The sequence below is a fragment of the Globicephala melas genome, chromosome 2, assembly GCF_963455315.2.
Source record: "Globicephala melas chromosome 2, mGloMel1.2, whole genome shotgun sequence".
Lineage (NCBI taxonomy): Eukaryota > Metazoa > Chordata > Mammalia > Artiodactyla > Delphinidae > Globicephala > Globicephala melas.
This window is the reverse complement of record NC_083315.2, coordinates 148,568,607-148,595,484: the sequence shown is the minus strand read 5'-3', so window position 1 is coordinate 148,595,484 and position 26,878 is coordinate 148,568,607. Positions and strand designations below refer to the sequence as shown.

Sequence of the window (26,878 nt, the reverse complement as noted above, 5' to 3'; positions counted from 1 at the left end):
ATATATTCTTTACCTATATTCAACCAGGACTGTCAGAAGGGGTATGATTTTCTTTATTTGGGAGTAAAGTTCGACCTTGCTGAGGACCAATAGTAAATGTTACTTTGAGTTAACTTTTTTATTTTTTTATTATCTGGTTTTTTTTGTAAGCAAAATCATTATACATAGATTACTTGAAAACAATGTTTGGTTTCTTCCCTGTATTATTAATTGCTAGATTATTTTACAGGCCAGTGGTAGTTACTCATTAAGAAGTAACAAGCAAGATACTATCATTGTGTATTTTCACTTTGCCAAGTTCATTTTAGAACAATTATAATTAATATCACTAATTTTCAAAAATTTCTGGCTGTGAAACCCTTTCCTTAAACTTTTACATGGAACCCCAACATGTAAATCAGAGAAAGTGGAGCTTGTCTGTTTGAAGCTGTGACAGGGACCTGAAGCTCCTCCTGAGAGTTTTGTCTAGTCTTCTAACCTCCTTCTCTTCCCTTCCAAACAACTGGTGGTCCTGGGGACTCCGCTGTGGAAATCCTAGGGCTACCTAATGCATAGTTCAAGAATCACTGACACGTAATTTTCTTTGTAGAAATGCTGATTGCAAAGCATTTTAGTACTGAAAGTGACATGATATTTAGACCCCCCAAACCAATTGACACTTCCAGTCTCTTGTCTTATTGGTCAGTAGAGTGGTACAACAATAAATAGCTGCCCAAGAGCAAATAAATTTGTAATAGAGCTATTTAGACAGAGGTTGGATGTCTTCCTCTAAGGAAAGTTGTCAAAGTAGTTCCTTTGTCAGTGGGAGGTTGGCCTACTATTAAATGCAGTCTCTTCCAACATCGATGATTCTCTGGTCTTACATGTCTACATTTATCCTACCTAGTAAATATCATCTAATACGATGGGGTTTATCTTTCATTTCTTCAAATTTATAGTATGGCATATATATGACAGGCAGTGTATTAGATGCAGGGGTACTATTTAAACAAATAAGATATAGCCTACCATAAAGGAAATAGAAAATTGCTGTAAGTCTTGAGGAGTAGAGTAATAGAGTTATCTGGAGGGTGTTCATGGGAATCACGTGAAATGCAAGGACCCAGACCAGATAGGGGCTTGTCAGAAAAAATGCTAGCTTCTATTGAAGACTCTGAGCTGACTCTTTAAAGATGAGTAAACTTCAACAGAAGCAAATAGAGAAAGGTCTTTCTAGGCAGATGAAGGAACATGTACAGAGGCTCTGAAAGATAGCATGCCTTGTTTGGAGAACTGTAAGTAGTTTCATATGGCTGGAGCTTAGCATGTGAATGGGGCTGGTGAGTGAAGGCAGATTAAAAAAAGGACTGTGTTTGCCATGCTTGGGAATTTAGACTTTATCTTGAAAGTGATGTGACGCAATTGCAGGATTTTAAGCAGAGTAATTGCATGGTCAGATTTGTATTTTAGAAAGCACTCTTGCAGTAGTCAGGAGAACAGATCAGAATGGACCTCTCTTGGAAGCAAAGAGACCATTAAGTTGTTAAGCTTTTGCAATGATTTAAGCAAAAATGAGGATAGTAGAACCGATGTGGTGGGTGGGGGAATTAATTCAAGATATACTAAGGAGGTAAGATCCATAGGTATTGGTCAGAGAAAGAATAGAAGTGGGGATGACTTTCAGGTGTTTGGGTTGGCCAGCTGGATAGGTGTGTGTAGTCTTTTTTTGCTAAGAGAAAGAAATTAAAAAGAAAGGAATCATATAGGCTTTTTGCCTCAAGATTCTTAGGGTGCCAACTTGAGCAAGGATATAGGTGCTTTTTATTTTCTTATATTTGTATTTGTGTATATTTTAAAAATGTGATATGAAAGTATATAACAGGATGTATTATCAAGGAAGGTTATGGAATTCCTTTTGGAAGTCTGTTAGATTAAGGTAGGCTCTCATTTAAGGTAGTTTAGGAATGAGTGATCTACTTAAAGGCAAAGGGATGAATTACCTTTTGTCGAGTCCTTTGATTGTTTAATATCTACCTCATCTCTATAAATCAACTTTGAATTGAGAAATAATAAATTGATTTTTAGAAAATCCAGAGATTTTTACATTACCATTCATCTGTCAGAATTTTTACCTTTTAAGAAAAACGTGTGGTAAGATTGGCCTGTCTGTGTAAATTAGCTAATTTGGTAATAGTTCTGCTGTGGCATTATGAACTTTAAAATACAAAATGATTTTTCCTCAGAATGCAAACTTTGATTTTCAAATCTTTCATTGCTGTTAATGTGGGAATTAATGTTCCATCCCTTGTTATTTAACACTCCTGACAGAGAAGATGTTTCCTCTATATAGCTTTGTCACATCATTTTCTCAAGTTAGGATCTCTTTTTTAGGCTGGTTGAGGTGCTTAAATCCCTTATGGAAAGAATGAGCAATGCTCCTTAACAGAAAACTGAAGGTATTGGTTTCAGATTTTGAGATTCGCCCTATAAAGGAACACTTAATCATTATGTTTATTCATTGGCTCTTAAATGCTCCATTGTTTCTTATCAGATAAGTCTTCCTTCCCTGTAGTTTTGTGATTTCTACTGTACCTTTGAAAGCATTAGAGAAGTGCCTCTTCCAGTAACAAAACAAAAACACTGACTGTAGTTTAATACTTTTAAATTTACAGAGTTAATGATGAGACTTGGACCTTTGTCATCGAAAACTATTAGATTACTTTCATATCTGTAATTATTATGAATATGAAAGTACATTCTGATGTCATACTACTTGCAAGAAATTTCTTCTTTAGAATAATGTAATCCTAGAACTTTTTCTTCTTTAAGTATGTTTAAAGGAAACTTTATTTCTTTTTATAAAATATCTTTTACAAAAGGCTATTAAAGTCCCTGCTTTGCTTAGTGTCTTCTGATAGTAAGCCAAAAAGATCCCCAAATTTCAGTGTTCCAGAATGTTTTTTTCTTAATAAGGATCAAAGTTTTCAGAATATTTTCAAAAATTGTTAGCAGTTCATAATTTGGCTACAGGTACACACTTCCTTATTCAGGAGTTAGAATGGATTTGAGAGGTAGATCAGGAGGAATACTCATTGGATTATTGCAATTAAAGTGCTTGAAAGTTCTTAGAATAACATCTCTTCAGATCCTACAACAGGTTATTGTTGTTTTACAAGAATAGCATTATAATTGTCTTTTCAAAAAGTGAAGTGATTTGTTTGTTTGAACCTAGAGTTACTCTAAGAGGAAGTATACTAATTGCTCATTTCCCCCTAAAACAAAACCTTTAATTTGGGATACTAGTTTTTTATTAGGACGGTAATCCAAACTTTAAATATGTGAGAAAGTAATAACTTCCTTTTCATACTTCTTTTACAGCTTGTAAAAATTAAAATGAATAAACTACGGCAAAGTTTTAGGAGAAAGAAAGATGTTTATGTTCCAGAGGCCAGTCGTCCACATCAGTGGCAGACAGATGAAGAAGGAGTTCGTACTGGAAAATGTAGCTTCCCAGTTAAGGTAAGAGCTCATGTTTCTATAAATCTAGACGTGGAAAAGAATTGACAGTTTATTTTATGTGAAATTCCATTAATTAGGACAGTTAAAAGAAAACACTCTAAAAGCTAATCCCTTTATATTCTGCTTCAATGATAGAATTAGTAAGAAGAAAAACAGATTATAATTAATGATTTTTCTTTTTATATTTAAATAAGAATTTCTTGTATATAATCTGGAATCACTACAAATAAAATCACTTCTTTTTTTAAATTTATTTATTTTTGGCTGCGTTGGATCTTCGTTGCTGCGTGCGGGCTTTCTCAAGTTGCGGCGAGCGGGAGCAACTCTTCATTGCGGTGCCTGTGCTTCTCATTGTGGTGGCTTGTCTTTGTTGCAGAGCACGGGCTCTAGGCGTGTGGGCTTCAGTAGTTGTGGCTCATGGGCTCTAGAGCGCAGGCTCAGTAGTTGTGGCGCATGGGCTTAGTTGCTCTGCATTACGTGGGATCTTCCTGGACCAGGGCTTGAACCCGTGTCCCCTGCATTGGCAGGTGGATTCTTAACCACTGAGCCACCAGGGCAGTCCCAAGATCACTTCTGTTGAGAATACTAATCCTGAAATATCTAGAAGTCCTGAATTATTAAGAATCACAAGAATCAAATTATTTTCAACAGGATATGCTTACTAAGTGGTGGGACAGAGGAAGCTGGCATCTGCCTTCTTAAATACAGGCCTGGTATGTTCTAGAAAAGCTTAAATGGGAAGAGTTAAGTCAGAAGGAATTTCCTCTTTAATCTTGTAACTTTTAATCACGTAGAGGTCATTTAAACTAATGCTGTCATTTGTCATATCAGAAAAAGGAAGCTTAAAGAGGTTAAGAACATAGTGAAGATCTAGGGAAGTGGGTGCCGTGCAGGTGCTTTTTGTTACTGCTACTTGAGACTGGAGAAGAAGGGTCTGTATTTAAGGTCATGTAAGAAATAAACGTACATGCTATACTGCTTAGTGAAAAGAAGCAATTAATAGTATAAACATGCTATGAGATGTATTAAGTATGAGGACAAAAAATAGAAGGAACTACAACAAAATGTTAATATCTTGAAAAAAAATTTAGTTTAATATAAAGTGTTAGCATTTTCTCTATTTTTTGTATATTCTTATGTGTGAATATGCTTATTGTGATTTTCTGCTCCTTTTTACTGCCTCAGTACTATGATTGAAACATGGACTAAAGTCTCAGAAAGAAAAACAATCAATATGACAGGAAAAGTGCTTTTGAGAATCTGCAGGTTAAATTAATACATGATTTTTAAAATACACAAATTATCCACAGTCTGTCAATAATGAAACATTTTCCTAATCACTTAGCTTTGTCTACGCAACTCATTTGCTGAAACTTCTTTTATAGGAATAATAAACTTAATATTTAATTTTAAATGCTTAGTATGATATTAAAATACAAACAAAACAAAACAAAACACCTCTCTTACATAAAAACTAACACTCTGCTCTATTACCCCACACCCAGCCAAACAGTGGGTTCTTTTTTTTTTTTTAAATAAATTTATTTATTTATTTTTGGCTGTGTTGGGTCTGTTGCTACACATGGGCTTTCTCTAGTTGCGGCGAACGGGTTACTCTTGGTTGCAGTGAGTGGGCTTCTCATTTTGGTGGCTTCTCTTGTTGCGGACCACAGGCTCTAGGCACACAGGATTCAGTAGTTGCAGCACACAGGCTCAGTAGTTGTGGCTTGTGGGCTTTAGAGTGCAGGCTCAGTAATTGTGGCGCACGGGCTTAGTTGCTCCGTGGCATGTGGGATCTTCCCGGACCAGGGCTCGGACCCCTGTCCCTTGCATTGGCAGGTGGATTCTTAACCACTGCGCCACCAGGGAAGCCCAGTAGGTTCATTTTGATTATACAAATTGAGTATTAAGTATATCGAAGTTGGGCTTCCCTGGTGGCGCAGTGGTTGAGAGTCCGCCTGCTGATGCAGGGGACACGGGTTCGTGCCCCGGTCCGGGAAGATCCCACATGCCGCGGAGCGGCTGGGCCCGTGAGCCATGGCCGCTGAGCCTGCGCGTCCGGAGCCTGTGCTCCGCAACGGGAGAGGCCACAACAGTGAGAGGCCCTCGTACCGCAAAAAAAAAAAAAAAAAGTATATCGATATGGGTACTGTTACACATTGTTGATTGCCTGGAGGATACTTTGCAGCCTTATAGGAGGACAATTTGGAAATATCAGTTAACATTTTAAACACACTTTTCATTTGACCAGCAATTTTACATTTAAGAATTACGTTTAAGTACATCCATAGATATACACTGGCATGAGTGATCATTGTAGCAGTTTGTTTATAATAGTAAAAATCTGGAAACAAGTTAAATGCCATCATTCTGGGATTGGGTAAAGAAATTATGACATCAATTATGGGGAATTCTTTGACACTTAAAGTAAGAATAAGGTAGATCTGTATTCACATATTTGGTAAATTATTTTGAATACCTGCTATGTGCCAGACAGATGCTAAGTGGTAAGCAAATAAGATATAGTTCTTGCTCTTGTAGAGTTTATAGTCTCCTTGTGGGAGAGATAGACTTTAATTAGATATTTGTGTTAATAATATATGATTACAAACCGAGATATGTGCTTTTTAAAACTTCTTTTTCTCTCTTTTAAAAATTTTTTTGGAAATATAGTTGATACACAATGTTGTGTTAGTTTCAGGTATAGAGCAAAGTGATTCAGTTATATATGTATTCTTTTCTTTATATTCTCTTCCATTATAGGTTATTATAAGATACTGAATATAGTTCCCTGTGCTATACAGTAGGTCCTTGTTGGTTGTCTATTTTATATATAGTAGTGTGTATATTTTAATCCCAAACTCCTAATTTATCCCTCCCCCACCCCTTTCTCCTTTGTTAACCCTATGTTTGTTTTCTATATCTGTGAGTCTATTTTTGTTTTGTAAATAAGTTCATTTGTATCTTTTTTTTTAAGATTCCACATATAAGTGATGTCATATGGTATTTGTCTTTATCTCTGTGGCTTACTTCACTTAGTGTGATAATCTCTAGGTCCATCCATGTTGCTGCAAGTGGCATTAGTTCATTCTTTTTTATGGCTGAGTAATATTCCATTGTATTTACCACATCTTCTTTACCCATTCATCTGTCGTTGGACACTTAGGTTGCTTCCATGTCTTGGCTATTGTAAATAGTGCTGCTGTGAACATTGGAGTGCATATATCTTTTTGGATTATAGTTTTCTCTGGATATATGCCCAGGAGTGGGATTGCTGGATCATGTGGTAGATCTATTTTTAGTGTTTTAAGAAACTCCATACTGTTCTCCATAGTGGCTGCACCAGTTTACATTCCCACCAACAGTGTAGGATGGTTCCTTTTCCTCCACAGCCTCTCCAGCATTTATTATTTGTAGACTTTTTGATGGTGGCCCTTCTAACTGGTGTGAGGTAGTACCTCATCGTAGTTTTCATTTGCATTTCTCTAATAATTAAGTCAAGCATCTTTTCATGTGCTCTTTGGCCATCTGTATGTCTTCTTTGGAGAAATGTCTACTTAGGTCATCTAAGTAGACACTTTTGATTGGGTTGTTCATTTTTTTGATATAAAACTGTATGAGCTGTCTGCATATTTTGGAGATTAATCCCCTGTCCAGCGCATCATTTGCAAATGTTCTTTCCCATTCTGTAGGTCTTTTTTTTTTACCTTTTTTTTTTTTTTTTGGCTGTGTCGGGTGTTACTTGCGGGATCTTCGTTGTGGCATGTGGGATCTTCGTTGTGGCATGCAGGATCTTTCCTTGCAGCGCGCGGCATCTTCTCTGCAGTGCGAGGGCTTCTCTCTAGTTGTGGCGTGCAGGTTTTCTCTTTCTCTAGTTGAGGTGCGCAGGCTCAGTAGTTGTGGCACGCACGGGCTTAGTTGTCCCACGGCATGTGGGACCTTAGTTCCCTGACCAAGGATCGAACCCGTGTCCCCTGCATTGCAGGATGTATTCTTTACCATTGGACCACCAGGGAAGTCCCTGTAGGTTGTCTTTTTGTTTTGTTTATGGTCTGTTTTTCTGTGCAAAAGCTTTTAAGTTTAATTAGATCACGTTTGTTTGAGGTAAGTGCTTTTTAAAAGGGAATCTGGTTCTGTAAGAACGTGTAACTAAAAACTTGACTTAGACTACAGGATCAGGGAAGGCTTCCCTGAGAAAATAAAGTTTGAACTGATATCTAAAGACTGAGTAGGAATGAATTAGGTACAAAGATAGGCAGAACATTTCAAAATTATGGAAAGTGTATATACATAGGCCCTGGTGGTGGGAGGAAAGAATAGCAAGGAGCTAAAGGAAAGCTGTAGTATAGGAAGTTAGATGAACCTGGAAAGAAGTAAGGCAGAGCTTTGTAGGCCATGTTAAGGATTTTAGGCTTTTAGAGTAATGGGAAACCATTAAGTGGTGTGTTGTTCATTACTTGATTATTTTATTATGATAAAATATACATAACAAAAAAATTTAATAACATTCATATTGTTGTGCAGTCATCAGCACTATCTATCTCCAGAACTTTTTCATCTTCCCAAACTGGGACTCTAGCTGCAGTTGTTTGGAGGTCACCCATAGTGGTTACAAGGAATCTGGTGAAAGATTGCTAATCCAGAGGGGAGATAATGGTAGGCTGGACTAGGGTGGTGACTGTGGAGATGAAAAGAAATGAAGTAAATTGAAAGATAATTGAGATAAAGGCAACAGGAATTGGAGACAGATTGGATCTAGGAAATGAAAAAGGGTAGTATTAAGGATGATACCTAGTATCTTGTCCCAAACTGATAGAGGTGATGATCATTGATATAGGAAACATGAAAGAATATTCTCTGCATGTGCTTATACAGATGATTTTAGTGTATTATTAAGTGATAAAGACAAGGTACAGAGCAGTTTATATAGAATGATTCTGTTTATGGTTAAAAAGAAAAAATCATGTATATGCTTATATATATGTAAGAAATATCTGTAAGAAGATGACGCAGGTAATTCTGAACTCTGAATGGTAATGAAGGATTGGGAATCTTTTACTTTTCAATATATATCTTTTGGAACTAGTGACATTTTTTATCATGAGCATGTATCATATTTGTAATAAGCATATATATATGTATATATATGTATATTTAAAACCTCATTCACAGGATTCTGAGAGACTCCTATAGTGTTGAAATAACTGTAGTAAAGTTAATTGAAGCACTTTTAATTGCCTATGAAATATACAGCTTTAACGTATTTTATGTGAGATAAGTAAGGCTCAGTATCTTTCAGTGAAGTTCTCATTTGTCATAAGAAACAGCTGGTTGGGATGTGTTTTAGAGGTAAACACAGAAGATAAGAGATTTTTATCTTATGCAGGTAGGGCAGCTTGTTTAGGGTGTTTTTGTTTGACCTTTTCCAAATGGTCTTTTGAAATCCTTTCTACAAGATATTCATCCTCTCTGCTGTGTTGTGTTCCCCTTTCCTGCCTTCCTTCCCAACCCACCCTATCCCCCACCATCCCATGCTCTTACATACAGGTGACCCAGGATAGAATAGGAGAATCAAAACCTGAAATTCTTTTCCCATAGCCTAGAAATAGATGCATTTCCTCAGATATAACTGGGCAAATGATATCTTATCTGGGCTTGCCTTAGAAACCACTGAATTCTGAACTAGTAATGGATTGGTATAAATAAATTTCCCATGTAGGCAACTAGTAAGGTGGTGGGCGTGCTTACTGAGGGAGAACATGTTTGGGGGTAGAGAAGATGAGTTTTGAGGTGCATATGAGACATGCACATGCAGATCCCCACTGACCACAAAAGCTCCATGAGCTTTGATTTTGAGGTTACAAATAAACTTTAGTGAGTAGGTGAGTTTGCAAATATGGAATCCTCGAATAACAGGGGTTGGCTATATATAAATTAACATTAGAGTCATGAGTAAGTAAGATTGCCTAGGGGAAGTGAGAAGAGAAGAAGGCCTGGGACAAACATAGAAAGGACAGGCAGTGTAATAGGTATCTTCAAAGGAGAATAAGAATGAGTAGCCAGGGCTTCCCTGGTGGCACAGTGGTTGAGAGTGCGCCTGCTGATGCAGGGGACACGGGTGTGTGCCCCGGTCCGGGAGGATCCCACATGCCGAGGAGCGGCTGAGCCTGTGGGCCATGGCCGCTGGGCCTGCGCTTCCGGAGCCTGTGCACCACAACGGGAGAGGCCACAACAGTGAGAGGCCCGCGTACCACAAAAAAAAAAAAAAAAAAATAGCCAGAGAGATAGAAGGGAAACCAGGAGAATGTGGTCTCAGAAACCAAGGTTTCAAGGAAGAAGAAAGTGGTCAAGTGCTATAAAGAAATCAAGTAAGAAATGAAACTTCATTAGATTAAATATTTGAAAGTGTTGGTGACTTACATTGGAGTCATGAGGATGGAATCTAGGTTGAGTGGATGGATGCAAAATAAGGAGACAACAAATCTAGAGATTACTAATCCAAGAAGTTTGTCAGACAAGGTTATGTGATGGGGGAGGGGTGGAAGGGGGCAGTATTGCAAGAGGTAGAAGGAAACTTTGGTGGTAATGGCTGTCTATTACATTGATTGTGATGATGGTTTCTCAGGTATATACATGATCCAAAAACTCAACAGATTGTGTACTTTAAATAGGTATAGTTTACTGTATGTCAGTTATACCTCAGTAAGGCAGTTAAATTTTGTGGGGTTTCTTTTTTTTTTTTTTTTTTTTTTTTGCGGTACGCAGGCCTCTCACTGTTGTGACTTCTCCCGTTGTGGAGCACAGGCTCCAGACACGCAGGCTCAGCGGCCATGGCTCACGGGCCCAGCCGCTCCGCGGCATGTGGGATCTTCCCGGACCGGGGCACGAACCCGTGTCCCCTGCATCGGCAGGCGGACTCTCAACCACTGCGCCACCAGGGAAGCCCTTAAATTTTGTTTTTAATGAAGAAGTCTGTCTTCAAAGGAGACCAGAAAGGCAGAGTAACAAAGGGAGTGTGAGGTTGAAAACCTGTGTGTGTGTGTGTGTTGGGGGTGGAGGGGTATTTTGTTTTGTTTTTAAAAACAGTTTTATTAGATAGGTTGCATAAAATGAAGTTTACTCATTTAAAGTGTGTAAATCACCATGGTTTGATTTTGTGTTGAATTTTGTTTTTAAAATGGGAGAGACTTGAGCATAAATAAAGGTCTTTACAAAGAAGCATGTAGAGAGTAGATTAGTTTTATACTGGAGGAAGGATGCTACTTCTATTTTTAACAATAGCAAAGGTGAAAAACGGGGTAAATGCACTTAAATTTATGGTGTTGGTGGCATGAGATTGATGGAGTTCTATTCTAAAGACGTATTTTCTCAAGGAAATAGGAAGTGAAGACATCTGTAGAAGAGAGAGGGGAGAAGTTGTGGAATTAGATTGGCATAGCTACTCTAGAGAATAGGTGATACAGAATATGCAGTTACTAGAAATAGAAATGCAATTACTAGACACTAATCAAGTGAAGCTACAGCTGGTTTGGACTCTGCCATGTATGTTTAAATAAACTGGTGCCTGTGGAAGTGTAATAATTTAGTATTAGAGTAGTGATAATTAGAGTTAAGTAGGTTTCAAAGCTTGTCTTGCAATTCTGTCTGCTAGTATGAGAGAAACTATTAATAAACAGAATCCAGCAACCAAATTAAAGAATAATTTATGTCCTCACTCATTATTATCAAAAGATAAAGATCGAGGGAGCAAATACCTTTTATATCAGAATGGGACAGCTCTTTACAAACATACACACAGAGACTTCCCACTACTTTACGTTGGCTAAGATTGAATCAAATCAAATCCATAGTTGCAAGCAAAGTCAAGAAAGCAGTTATTTGTTTTTTTCAGCCTGTACCGTGGAGGCAAGCTCTTCTGGCAGGGAAACCATTCGAAAGAATGGCTGTCATAGGCAACTAACAATGTCAGCCACAGTCACTATATCATATATAATCTTCTTAAGTATCTGTCCTCTCTTTTTTTGTTCTTCTTCCTACTGCCACTGCTTTAATCAAGCCCTCATCTTTGTTTTCTCCCTCAGACCATTACAAGAACTCTTGACTGTTTTTCTTGCTTTTGATCTTGTTTCCCTTCCAAACTGTTGTCTTAGTGCATAATAGTGATCTTTCTAAATTGCACATATGGTTACGTCACTTACCTGCTTCCTGTCCTTCAGTGGCTCTGTAATAAAATTTTGGAGAGGCATCTAGACTTCTGTAAAAGCATATACTTTTAAGCCAAACTACCTGAGTTGAGTTTGATCTATGCCAGTTATTATTAACTATGTGATCTCTCTTAAAAATTACTTAACCTCTGTTGAATGGATAAAGAAGATATGGTATATACATACACTGAAATATTACTCAGCCATAAAAAAGAATGAAATAATGCGATATACAGCAACATGGATGGACCTAGAGAGTATCATACTATATGAAATAAGCCAGTGAGAGAAAGACAGATAACGTATGATATTGCTTATATGTGGAATCTTAAAAAAAAATACAAATGAACTTATATACAAAACAGAAATAGAAGCACAGACATAAAAAATAAATTTAGCACCAGCTTCTGGTGGCCACCGATCTATTTTTCTCTTCTGTATTTTTGCTTTTAGCAGAAAGTCATATAAATGGAATCATATGATATTTTGTTTTTTGAATATGGCTTCTTTCAGTTAACATGATGTACATGTGATTCATCTATGTTGTTGTGTTTAGCATTTAACTGAAGAGTAGTATTTCATTGTATGGTGTACCACATTTATTAGTTCTCTAGTTAGAGGAAATTTGGGTTTGGCCAGCTTGGGGGGATTGCAGATAAAGCCTATAAACATGATTGTGTAAGTTTTCATACAAATATAAGTTTCCATTTTAATAAGGTAAATACAAAGGAGCAGAATTGCAGACCATGTGGTAAATCTGTGCTTAACTTTGTAAAATACTGCCAAATTATTTTCCAAAATGTCTCTACCATTTTGCGTTCCCACCAACAAATATAAGTGTTACAGTGATTCTACATCATTACCAGAACATGGAATTGTCAGGTTTTTAAAGTTCTAATTATTTTGTCTATTCTAAAGATACTTGGTTGTATCTCATTGTGGTTTTAATTTGTTTTTCTCTAATGACTAGTAGTGTCGAGCATCTTTTCATGTAACTATCTTGCCATTCATACTTTTTTTTGGTAAAATTTCTATTCATATCTGATGCCAATTTGAAAAATTAGATTATTTTCAGATTTTTGAGTTTTGAGAGCTCTTTATATATTCTATATATATATGTACTTTATTAAATATATGATTTGCAAATTTAAAAAATAAATAAATTTAGGGTTACCAAAGGGGAAAGGGGGAGATAAATTAGGAGTTTGGGATTAACATATATACACTACTATGTATAAAATAGATAACCAATTAACATATATACACTACTATGTATAAAATAGATAACCAGCAAGGACCTACTGTATAGCACAGGGAACTGCACTTTTGTAATAACCTATAAGAGAAAAGAATCTGAAAAAGAATATATAATGGAATCAGTTTACTGTACACCTGAAACTAATACAACAGTTTAAATCAACTATACTTCAATAAAAAAATAAAATTAAAAAAGAAATTACTTAAAATCTCTGTGCCTCAGGTTTTTCATCTGCAAAATGAGAACTAGTACTAGAATTAGTATAGTGTTATGAAAAATTAAATGAGTAAATACAGTATATGAAAAATACAACACTGTCTGGCACATAGTGAGTGCACAATAAATGTTTGCTGCTGCTGCTGCTCTGATTGTTGTTATTGGTTAGATGACAACTGAATACTTGAGTTTTTAATCTGCATTTCTTATTGTTTTGGTGTTTTCCTCAATTGACTTTTTTAACACTGCAAGTTAAATGTGTTCTCTTGAAAAGTAGCCGGAAGTTTTTGATAGATGTTTGGTGCCTGAGGACTTATGCACTGGTTATACCAACCTCTCCCAGCTTTAAAAATTCTGTTTATCCCAAGAGATGAGATATTTTCTGCTGCTTATAATTTTATTGCTTGTGTGTGACAATCTTCTGCATATGTAATGTTTTGTTTCAAAGCTGCCTCACACTGTAAAACTTAATGTTCAGCCACGTGTGATACCAATGAAATAAATCGACTGAAGTGACAGTTGGTTGAACAGATACATTGTATTCACATCTACGTTTGCTAGCACTCTGACAATGACAAATACATCATAATTTGCTCTTCTTTCTGAAACATTAAAAATTTGGAAAAATCGGTCCTTGGATCAGAGCAATGAGATATTTCAGATAAGTTTTGTTTGTTTGTTTGTTTTGGGGTTTTTTTGCGGTATGTGGGCTTCTCACTGTTGTGGCCTCTCCCGTTGCGGAGCACAGGCTCCGGACGCGCAGGCTCAGTGGCCATGGCTCACGGGCCTAGACGCTCCGCGCGCGGCATGTGGGATCTTCCCAGACCGGGGCACGAACCCGCGTCCCCTGCATTGGCAGGCAGACTCTCAACCACTGCGCCACCAGGGAAGCCCTCAGATAAGTTTTTAACATAAATTTTGAAATGTTTATTGGCTTATTCGTCCCAAGCATTTCAGTTACTCATGATTTGCTGTATACTTTACAAAGAAGCTTCAACTCTATTCAGTAACTCTTTTTAAAAAAAATTTACTGAAATATAGTTGATATACAATGTTGTGTTAGTTTCAGGTGTACAGCAAAGTGATTCAGTTATACATTCTTTGTTTACATTCTCTTCCATTATAGGTTATTACAAGATAGAGTATACTTACCTTGCTCTACAGTAGGTCCTTGTTGGTTATCTGTTTTATATAAACTAGTATGTATATTTTATTTTATTTATTTATTTTTTAAACCTGGTTTTTAAAAAATTTATTTATATTATTTTATTTATTTATTTTTGGCTGTGTTGGGTTTTCATTGCTGCGCACGGGCTTTCTCTAGTTGCAGCAAGTGGGGGCTACTCTTTGTTGGGGTACACGGGCTTCTCGTTGCAGTGGCTTCTCTTGTTGCAGAGCATGGGCTCCAGGCACACAGGCTTCAGGAGTTGTGGTTCTTGGGCTCTAGAGTGCAGGCTCAATAGTTGTGGCTCATGGGCTTTGTTGCTCCATGGCATGTGGGATCCTCCCAGACCAGGGCTCAAACCCATGTCCCCTGCATTGGCAGGCGGATTCCTAACCACTGCGCCACCAGGGAAGCCCAGTATGTATATTTTAATCCCACTACTACTTTATCCCCCCCCACCCCTTTCCCCTTTGGTAACCCTAAATTTGTTTTCTATGTCTGTGATCTATTTCTGTTTTGTAAATAAGTTCATTTTTATCTTTTTTTTTTATAGATTGCACATATAAGTGATATCATGATATTTGTCTTTCTATGGCTTACTTCACTAAGTGTGATAATCTCTAGGTCCATCCATGTTGCTGATAATGGCATTATTTCATTCTTTTTTTATGGCTGAGTAATATTCCATTGTATGTATGTATCACATTTTCTTTATCCATTCATCTGTTGATGGACACTTAGGTTGCTTCCATGTCTTGGCTATTGTAAATAGTGCTGTTACGAACATTGGGGTACATGTATCTTTTGGATTATAGTTTTCTCTGGATATATGCCCAGGAGTGGGATTGCTGGATCATATGGTAGCTCTATTTTTAGTTTTTTAAGGAACCTCCATACTGTTCTCCATAGTGGCTGCACCAGTTTACATTCCCACCAACAATGTAGGATGGTTTCTTTTCCTCCACAGCCTCTCCAGCATTTATTATTTGTAGACTTTTTGATGGTGGCCCCTCTAACCAGTGTGAGGTGGTACCTCAGTAGTTTTGGTTTGCATTTCTCTAATAATTAACATTGTTGAGCATCTTTTCATGTGCCTTTTGGCCATCTGTATGTCTTCTCTGGAGAAATGGCTATTTAGTCTGTTCAGTAACTCTTAAGAATTTATTTTCTTTGTGGAGTAAAATGTAGTAAGATTACATGATATTGTTAGGGAATAGTTGATGATATCTGATTATTTGAAGTTAGGATTTGAACTTTGGCAGTCTAGATTTAGAGGGTTGTGTTCTTAAGCACTGTTATAATTTTATAACACAATGTGTGAATTTAAAATTACTTTATTAAAACAGTCTTGAATATAATTAAACTTTAAAAAATTTCATGATATATGCTTTTCATTCATATGATATATGCTTGTGGCTAAAAAACAACAGTGCCTTCCCTACCCCTAATCCCACTCCCCAATGACACTTAACCATTTTTATTTCTGGTTCCCATTGGTAATATTTTAAGTTCTTTAGATAATATGATTTTACTGTCTGTTCTTCATTTACCAATGCTTATCATTGGTTTTCCACTATAAAGAAGAGAAAGGATGATTTAACCCACACATCCTGCCCTTCCATCTTCTCTGTGCCCCTTCTCCACGCAGACTTCAGGGATTAGATTATTTTTAGTTTTTTCTCTTGGGTTCCTATACTGATAAAATTTTTTTGTTCTATTAATTTTAGATGGTATGTCTTCATTCCCTACCATGTAATATAAAAATACTAAAACCCTTTGTTCTCTTACCTTCAAACTGATATCAACTGTGCTTTTCTTTTTAACATTATATAGGTCAATAATATTTGCATTCTACACCATAAATTGTCTCCCTTTCTTTGTCTTGAGTTTATTGTAAAAGTTTTCATTATTATGACTCTTATTATTGTTTAATGTAGCACTAAGTAATGTGTACATTTCCTTCTCTGTCCAGTAATTCGTTGATGTAGTCAAAAGATATTCACTGAGTGCCTGCTGTGTTGTAGGCATCTAGGCACTGGGAACACAAGGGAACAAAACAGACAAAATCCTTGCACAGTGCATACATTCTAGTGGGTGTTAACAATGAACAAATAAATGTACCTGGCATACAAAAAGGGAATTAGGTGTTAAGGGAGTATGTGGAGGGTGAGATTTAAAATAGGATGCTCTGGGAATCCCTCACTGAAAAAGTGATTTTTTAGGAAAGACCCAAAAAAAGTAAGAAAGCAACATTCAGGTGTCTGAGGAAGCAGATTGTAGACAGTGGGGCAGCAAGTGCAAAGACGCTGGAGTAGGAGAAAGCCTGGTGTGTTGGAGGCACAGCAAGGAGGCCAGTGTCTTTAGAGCAGATGGCACAAGTAGAGGTGAGATCAGGTAAGTAGCAGGGTCCCCTGATTATGCATGTAGTTTAGTACTTCTCGGTACTATCAGAACTATCACCTGTTAATTTACTAGTTATATAACCTTGTCTAAAGCACGTAACTTTTTTGACACCTAGTGTCTCATTTGGAAGGTGAAGTTTTTTGATCTCTTTAAGTTCTTTTAAGCTTTAAATTTACATGATTAGATTTAATACATATGCTTAGTTTAGTGGGGTTTTTTTGGCCGCACTGTGCAACTTGTGGGATCTTAGTTCCCTGACAAGGGATTGAACCCTGGCCCTTGGCAGTGAAAGTGCGGAGTCCTAACCACTGGTCCACCAGGGAATATACTTAGTTTAGATCACTTGTTCAAATGTAATTGTATTATTCCAAATTTATACTTAAAGAATAGTCCATTTTAATTTAACTACTCCTTTTTGATTAAAGACCCTAAACAAATTCTGATGTCATGTTCTGCACATCTGTGTCCTGTATTTGCTAAATAACATAGGCTATGTGTATGTGATAATGTGCCTTGTAGCTTCTTATAAATTAATGATTCTGTCACTTTTTGTTAATGCTGGGAACTGCTGACTGTACAGTGTCTCACATCAGAGCTCTGCGATTTCTTCTCATGGATAACAGTCAAAGCAGGGGGGAAATCTACTTTTTAAATAATTTTTTTCAAGAAAAGGAAAAATGACTTAATTCATCCAAGAATGAAATTCCACGTACTAGTTTTTCTAAACTACTTTTTGTGAATAAAAGCCCCTGACTCAAAGGGAGTTTGGAAATGGTATACAGACAAAAGACGTTCCAGAGTCAAATATTTTAGCCATTAAAGCATAAATCAGCTGCAGTTCTTCAGTGAGATGGTGTCTCAGAGAAGAAAAGAGACCTCTTTAATAATGTTTTTTCAATTGGCATGTTTTTCTCATAGTCTAATAAGACACAAGGCTGATTTCCATCTCCACATTTCTAAAATAGATTATGCGGCTGAGTTAGTCCACCAAGCCTTCCCTCCTTTTTTTTTTTTCCTGGCATAAATACCCATATGTGACCAGTTGAGATGATCAAGATGATAGAATAAAATCCCTTGGAAACACTTTGAAACCTCTATTCATTTCTCAGCACCTAAAGGTAACTCAAAGAACATAAAACCCTACTTTCTCATTTTATTATTAATATAAAATGGAAACAGAGGTTAAATAACTCAGAGGTAGTATTAGAAATGAACCTTAATAAAAAACAAGAAAGAAAACATATATAAGAGGATCCCCTGGTGGTTCAGTGGTTAGGACACCACATGTTCACTGCCAAGAGCCCAGGTTCAGTCCCTGGTCGGGGATCCCACAGGCTATGTGGTGCAGGCAAACCCCCCCACCACCACACACACACAGATAGGTGATACTAGAGATAAGAAAGTGTGAAGGGACTTCCCTGGTAGTCCAGTGGTTAAGATGCCATGCTTCCACTGCATGGGGCGCGGGTTTGATCCCACACACTACGTGGCGCAGAAAAAAAAAGAAAAAAGAAAAGAAAGAAAATGGCGAGACCCAATTACAGACTAAATATGTGAATACTGTATAGTTTGATAAATTTGAAAATTTAGATTAAGAATATTCTAGGAAAATATGCATTATTAAAATTAGCTAAAGTACAAGCATAAAAGTTGAATAGACCCCTAACCATGAAGGAAATAGAGAAAGTTATTAAAACTCCAAAGCTGGGCTTCCCTGGTGGCGCAGTGCTTGAGAGTCCACCTGCTGATGCAGGGCACACGGGTTTGTGCCCCGGTCCAGGAAGATCCCACATACCACGGAGCGGCTTGGCCCGTGAGCCATGGCCGCTGAGCCTGCGCGTCCGGAGCCTGTGCTCCACAATGGGAGAGGCCACAACAGTGAGAGGCCCGCATACCACCAAAAAAAAAAAAAAAAAAAAAAAGCAAAAAAACTCCAAAGCTATCCCCAAAAGACTTAGCATAGATGGTTTTACAGGTCAGTTTTCTTTCACAACCTTGAAGCATAACTCTTATGCTATTTAACTGTACCAGAGCTGACGGGGGAAAAAAATAGAGAAAGAAAGGGAAGAAAAAGAGGACAGTTTCCAATTTTTTTTTAAGGCATTAACAAAATCCTGATACAACTACCTAACAAAGATAAAACAAACACAAAAAATCATAGACCAACTCCACTTAAGAATATAGATGAAAAACTAGGCAGAAAAGTAGAACAAATGGGATCTAAAAGTAGGGTTTAACTCAAGAATCCACAAATGATTCAGTATTAGGAAATTTGATATAGTTCATCAAATTGATGGACCTAAGAGGAAAGAGACTTCATCATTGCAATGGAAGCGACATTGAAGGACTCACACTTTTTGATTTAAAAACTTAGTACAAAGCTTAAGTAATCAGACCATTGTAGTAATGGCATAAGGACAGATGTATAGAACAATAGAATAGAATTGAGAGTACAAAAATAAACCTAAACATCTATGGCCAACTGATTTCTGACAAGAGTACCGAGACCATTCAATGGGGAAAGAATAGTCTTTTCAGCAAATGGTGATGGGACAACTGGATTTCCACGTGGTAAAAAATGAAACTGGGGGCTTCCCTGGTGGCACAGTGGTTGGGAGTCCACCTGCCAATGCAGGGGACATGGGTTCGTGCCCTGGTCCAGGAGGATCCCACATGCCGCGGAGCGGCTGGGCCCGTGGGCCATGGCCGCTGGGCCTGCGCTTCTGGAGCCTGTGCTCCACAGCCGGAGAGGCCACAACAGTGAGAGGCCCGCATACCTCAAAAAAAAAAAAAAAAAAAAAAAGAAGAAGAAGCTGGACTCCTACCTCACACCATATACAAAAATTAATTCAAAATGGATCAACAACCTAACTAGAAGAGTAAAACCATAAAACTCTTAGCTGATAACATGGGGATCTCTTCGTGACCTTCATATACATGACACCAAAAGCATGAGCAAAAAAGGAAATAATATACAAACTGGACTTCATTAAAATTAAAAACTTTTGTGCATTGATGTCAAGAAAGTGAAAAGAGAACTACAGACTGGGAGAAAACATTTGGAAATCATATGTCTGATAAGAGTTTAGTATCCAGAATATATAAAAGAACCTGATTTAAAAAGGGACAAAGGACTTGAATAGAAATTTCTCCAAAGAAGATACACAAATGGCCAACAAGCACATGAAAAGATAGTCAGCATCATTAGTCATTAAGGAAATACATATCAAAACCACAATGCAGTACCACATCATGTCCACTTGGATGCCTATACTTAAAAAAACAAAAAGGAAATCAAGTGTTGATGAGCATGTGGAGAAACCAGAACCCTCTTACATTGCTGATGGGAATGCAAAATGGTTCAGCTTCTGTGAAAAGCAGTTTAGTGGCTCCTCAAAAAGCTATACATAGAATTACCATATGACTCAGCAATTCTACTCCTAGGTATATACCCAAAAGAGTCAAAAACAGATACTCAAATAAATACATGTACACTCATGTCTAATAGCACCACTATTCATGATAGCTGAAAGGCGGAAACAGCCCAATGTCCTTCAGTGGAAGAATGGAAAAACAAACTATGGAAATACATCAGCTATAAAAAACAATAAAGTACTCATACATACTACAGTGTGGTGACCCCATACCACAATGTGGTGACCTCAAAAACAGTATGCTAAGTGAAATATATCAGACATGAAAGGTCACATATTGTACGATTCCATTTATATGAAATATCCAGAATAGGTAAATCCATAAAGACAGAATGCAGGTTACTGATTGTTAGGGCCTGTGTGGAGGGGCATTGGGAAGCAAATGCTTAATAGGTACAGGTTCCTCTTATGGTGTAAAGAAAATGTTTTGACTATAAAGCTACTATAAAGTATGGTACTGGCGCAAAAACAGAAATACAAATCAAATGGTACAGGATAGAAAGCCCAGAGATAAACCCATGCACCTGTGGTCACCTAATCTATGACAAAGGAGGCAAGAATATACAATGGAGACAAAGCAGCCTCTTCAATAAATGGTGCTGGGAAAACTGGACAACTGCATGTAAAAGAATGAAATTAGAACACTCCCTAACACCATACACAAACATAAACTCAAAATGGATTAAAGACCTAAATGTAAGACCAGACACTATAAAACTCTTAGAGGAAAATATAGGAAAACACTGACATAAATCACAGCAAGATCTTTTATGACCCACCTCCTAGAGTAATGAAAATAAAAACAAAAATAAACAAATGGGACCTAATTAAACTTAAAAGCTTTTGCATAGAAGATGAAAAGACAGCCCTCAGAATGGGAGAAAGTATTTGCAAATGAAGCAACAAAGTATTAATCTCCAAAATATACAGACAGCTCATGCAGTTCAATATCAAAACAACAAACAACCCAATCAAGAAATGGGTGGAAGACCTAAGTAGACATTTCAGCAAAGAAGACATACAGATGGCCAAGAGGCATAAGAAAAGTTGCTCAACATCACTAATTATTAGAGAAATGCAAATCAAAACTACCATGAGGGCTTCCTTGGTGGCGCAGTGGTTGAGAGTCCGCCTGCCGATGCAGGGGACATGGGTTCGTGCCCCGGTCCGGGAAGATCCCACATGCCACGGAGTGGCTGGGCCCGTGAGCCATGGCCGCTGAGCCTGCGTGTGTGGAGCCTGTGCTCTGCAACGGGAGAGGCCACAACAGTGAGAGGCCCACGTACCGCAAAAAAAAAAAAAAAAAAACTACCATGAGGTATCACTGGTCAGAATGAGCATCATCAGAAAATCTGCAAACAATAAATGCTGGAGAGGGTGTGGAGAAAAGGAAACCGTCTTGCACTGTTGGTGGGAATGTAAATTGATACAGCCACTGTGGAGAACAGTATGGAGGTTCCTTAAAAAACTAAAAATAGAACTACCATACGACCCAGAAGTCCCACTACTGGGCATATACCCTAAGAAAATCATAATTCAAAAAGACACATGCACCCCAATGTTCATTGCAGCACTATTTACAATAGCCAGGATGTGGAAACGACCTAAATGTCCATCGACAGATAAATGGATAAAGAAGGTGTGGTCCATATATATAATGGAATATTACTCAGCCATAAAAAGAAATGAAATTGAGTCATTTGTAGAGATGTGGATGGACCTAGAGCCTGTCATACAGAGTGAAGTCAGAAGGAGAAAAACGAATATCGTATGTTAACACATATGTGTGGAATCTAGAAAAATGGTACAGATGAACCTATTTTCAAGGCAGGAATAGAAAGGCAGACATAGAGAACGGACATGTGGACACAGTGGGGCAAGGAGGGGTGTGATGAATTGAGAGATTAGGTTTGACATAAATACACTACCATGTGTAAAATAGATAGCTAGTGGGAACCTGCTGTATAGCACAGGGAGCTCAGCTCGGTGCTCTGTGATGGCCTAGTTGGGTGGGATGTGGAGGGAGGGAGGTCCCAGAGGGAGGGGATGTGTGTATGCATATGGCTGATTCACTTCGCTCTGCAGCAGAAACTAACACAACATTGTAAAGTAATTATTGTCTAATAATAAATAAAAAAATGTTTTGGAACTAGATAAAGGTGGAGATGTACAACATTGTGAATATACTAAATGCCACTGAATTATTCACTTTAAAATGGTTAATTTTATGTTATGTGGATTATATCAGTAAAATGGAAACATTAAAAATATTATTTTTCAATCCTGATAAATCTTCTTATCAAAATCAGAATAGCATAATACTTTCTTTCAATGACTGAAAAACTATCCCAGAGTCATGCATAATGATGAAAGATGTACAATGAATTCAGGAGGAAAGTCAGGTTGTTCTTAAACATCATTATTATTCGACAGTGATTGAGAAATGGTAGTAAGTACTTTTGGATAAGAAAATAAACAAAAGTTGTAAATGTGGGAAATCCAGATATTTTCTGTATTTTCTTTTTCTGCAGATGATGTCTATCTGAAAAACCCAAGAGAATCAACCCAAAAAACTGTTGAAAATGATAGGAAATTCTAGTATTTTGGCTGCTTTTAAGATAGACTGAAATCAGTGGATAGAAAAACCAGTTAGTTTAGTTGGGAAATATTATAGGTCTTAGATCCTGGCAGAATGTGGATTAAGCTAACACAGTAATACTCCCAATACAAATATCTAGAAATGCTGACTGTATTTTCAAACAAACTTTTCTCTTAAACCATAGCTGAGCTTTCGATAAAGACAGATCTCCAGTTACCAGAAATTAAGAGGGAATTTGAGAGCAAGGCAGAAATCACACTAGCAGCCTAAGAGGGAAACGGTTTGTGAGCTAGAGCCTTTGGTTTTAACATCCATTCTGAAGGTCCTGGACTCATAAAAAGTAGAGAATTAGAACTGAGAACCCAGCATGGAACAGAACCTTCAGTGGGCTTTACAAGCAGTGAAATAGAGAACTAGAAGGAAAAGCCAAAAAAAACACAACAAAAACAAAAAAGGAAGCATTCCTCTACCCAGAACTTGGGTGAGAAAAGGAATCTCCCAGGAAAAATTGAAACCATGGATTTGGACTTGATGTGCTAAAACCTGCATGATGTAAGAATCTTCAAATTAATATACAGTAGGTCTTAGGCTACTAAACATCTGCGGTACCTTTTAGAAGCAAATGTAAAACTACTCCACAATGTAGAATGCATGAAATTTCCCTACAAAAATTGAGCTTCACTAGAGGTGAGCTTACAGTTTTTTTAAAGTTTTAAATCATATGTGGAAATGATCAACAGAGACAGTAAAGGATTATACAATAAAGATTAACAAGAGGATTAACACTCTAAGAACTTGAAATAATAGGCTATAGAGGAGACTATAAAATGTGTATATATAAAATTATTAGAAACCAAAAAATGAATTCAAACCATAGGAAAAAAAATAAAACAGTGAAAAAAGGAATGGGCAGATTTGACAAAGAATCAAATCTTACCTTCTAAAAATGAAAAACACTATTACTGAAATTGAACTTAGTAAATAGATTAAATAGTGAATTAGAGCTGGCTGAAAAGGCAATTGGTAAACTGGAAAATAAATTCGATGAAGTTACCCAGAATGCAGCACAAGAGAAAATATGAAAAAGAGGTTAAGAAACGTGGATGAACAAATTTAAAAGTCCAATGACACTAGCAGACCTAATGGAAGCTCCAGGAAGAGAGAGGAGGATGAATTCATTCAGAGCAGTGTTTGAATCCTCAGATTGAAGAAGCAAATGGGGTAAATAAAAATTAGTCTAATACATCTACATCCAAGTGATTTTTGACAAGTGTGCAAAGTTCATTCAATGGAGAAAAAATTGTCTTGTCACCCAGTGGTTCTGGGACATCTGGATTTCCATATGAAAGAGTGAAGTTGGATTTCTGCCTCAGACTATGTAAAAAATTAACTCAGTGAATCAGTGACCTAAATATAAGAGTAAAAACCATAAAACTCTTAGAAGAAAACATAGGGGTAAATCTTCATGGCTTTGGATCTGGCAGTGGAGTCCTTAGCATGAGCAGCAAAAGAAAAGAGAGATAATTTTTTGTTGTTGTTTGTTTATTTTTGGCTGCTTTGGGTCTTTGTTGCTGTGCGTGGGCTTTCTGTAGTTGCGGCAAGCGAGGCTACTCTTCATTGTGGTGCGTGGGCTTCTCATTGCAGTGGCTTCTCTTGTTGTGGAGCACAAGCTTTAGGGTGCACAGACTTCGGTAGTTGTGGTGCACGGGCTTCAGTAATTGTGGCTCGCGGGCTCTAGAGCACAGGCTCAGTAGTTGTGGCACACAGGCTTAGTTGCTCTGTGGCATGTGGGATCTTCCTGGACCAGGGCTCGAACCTGTGTCCCCTGCATTGGCAGGTGGATTCTTAACCACTGAGCCACCAGGGAAGCCCAAGATAGATAAACTGAACTTCATCAAAATTGAAAAATTTTATGCATCAAAGGACGTTTTCTTTTGAAGAAAGAAAGTGAAAAGGCAACCCAAAGAACAGCAGAAAATATTTGGAGATCATATATCTAAAGAGTAAAACCCAATTTTTAAAATAGGCAAAGGATGTGACTAGGCATTTCTCTAAAGAAGATATACAAATGGCCAATTAGCATATGAAAAGATAGGTGCTCAATATTATTAGTCATTAGGGGCATGCAAATCAAAATCACGAGATATGCTTCACACGTATTAGGTTGGTATAATTTTTTTTAAAAGGAAAATAAAGTGCTGATAAGCATATAGAAAAATTGAAGCTCTCATACATTTTGATGGGAATGTAAAATGGTGCAACACTATGGAAAATGGACAGTTCCTCACAAAGCTAAACATATAATTACCCAGTAATTCTACTCCTAGGCATGTACCCAAAGAATTGAAAGCAGGGATTCAAACAGATACTTATATGTCAGCATTCATTGCAGCATTATTCATAATAACCAAAAGGTGGAAACAACCCAGGTGTTTTGTCAATAGGTGAATGGATGAACAAAATGTGGTATATACATAGAATGGAATATTATTCCACCATTAAAAGGAATGAAGTTTTGATATGTGCTACAACATGGATGAACCTTGAAAACATTATGCTAAGTGAAATAAGCTGTACATGAAAGGACAAATATTGTGATTCCACTTATATGACATATCTAAAATAGGCAATTTCATAGAGACAGGAAGTTGATTAGAGATTACCAGGAGCTGAAGGAAGGGAGAACTTGGGAGTCACTGCTTAATGTTTTCAGCGTTTGTGTTTGGAGTGATGAAAAAGTTCAGGAAATAGGTAGTGGTAATGGTTGTACAACATCGTGAATATAATAAATACCACTGAACTATACACTTAATAGTTTAAATGGCAACTTTTTTGGCAAATTTTATGTTATATGTATTTCACCACAATTTAAAAAAATTAATTGATGACTCAGTGGTGCACGTTGAGTGAATTGTATGGTACGTGAATTATATCTCAATCTAAAAAAAAAAGTCTGTTTCCTAGACACGTGAATGAAACTGTAGATATCAAAGACTAAGAAAATCTTGAAAGCAACCAGAGAGGGAAAGACAAATTATATACAAATAAAAATATAATGAGTTTACACGCCTATCAAGAATGGTCAAAATCCAGAACACTGACAACATCAAATGCTGGTTAAAACGTGGAGCAACAGGAACTGTAATTCATTGCTGGTGGTAATGCAAATGGGACAGCCACTTTAGAAGACTTTAGGAGAAGTTTTCTCATAAAACTAAATGTACAGTTACCATATGACCCAGCCAATCACACTCAAACCAAATGAGTTGAAAACTTACGTCCACACAAAAACCTGCACACGGATGTTTATAGCCACTTTATTCATAATTGCCAAACTTGGAAGCAACAAAGATGTCTGTCAGCAGGTGAATGGATAAATAAACTGTGATATGTTCACACAATGGAATATATGAAAAGACATGGGGAACCTTAAATGCATATTACTAGTGAAGGAAGCCAGTCTGGAAAGGCTACATACTGTATGAGTCCAACTCCATGACAGTTCTGGAGAAGGCCAAACTATGGAGACAGTAAAAAGATCAGTTCTTGCCAGCGTTTAGGGGAGAAGAAGAGATGAATAGGAGGAACACAGAGGATTTTTAGGGCGGTGAAACTATTCTGTATGATACTACAATGGTGAATACATGTCATTATACATTTGTTAAAATCCATAGAATTTACAGCACCAAAAGTAAAACCTAATATAGACTGTGGATAAACTATAGGTTTGTTGATTGTAACAAATGTACCACTCTGGTGTGGAATGCGATAGTGGGGGAAGCTGGGGGGGTGGTGCAGAGGGTATATGGGAACTCTGTACTTTTCTGCTCAGTTTTCCTGTGAACCTAAAACTGCTCTAAAAACTAAAGTCTTTTAAAAGAATATATATACACAAATATATACATAAATAATGGCTGTAAAGCCAGTTCACAGTAGCAACAAAAATTATTAAATACTTATTAATCTAGAAAATGTGTATTTGAAGCCTACCTTAAAACTTCAGAGACATAAAAGACTTGAATAAATAGTATTAGATGGAATGGGTCAATATTATGTCAGTTTTTCTCAAATTAACCAGTGAATTTAAGGTAATCTTAATTA

General features: G+C 37.1%; 1 protein-coding gene across 8 annotated transcripts in view; it reads left to right on the top strand.

The window, feature by feature from the left end:
* NUMB (NUMB endocytic adaptor protein) overlaps positions 1-26,878 on the top strand; it is a 187,354-nt gene that overhangs the window by 117,307 nt on the left and 43,169 nt on the right. For all 8 annotated transcript variants that reach the window (XM_070044987.1, XM_070044990.1, XM_070044989.1 and 5 more), the window contains one exon: positions 3,358-3,498. In XM_070044987.1, coding sequence (XP_069901088.1) covers positions 3,373-3,498 — 126 coding nt within the window. In that variant the 5' untranslated portion in view covers positions 3,358-3,372. The remainder of the gene's footprint in view (positions 1-3,357; positions 3,499-26,878) is intronic.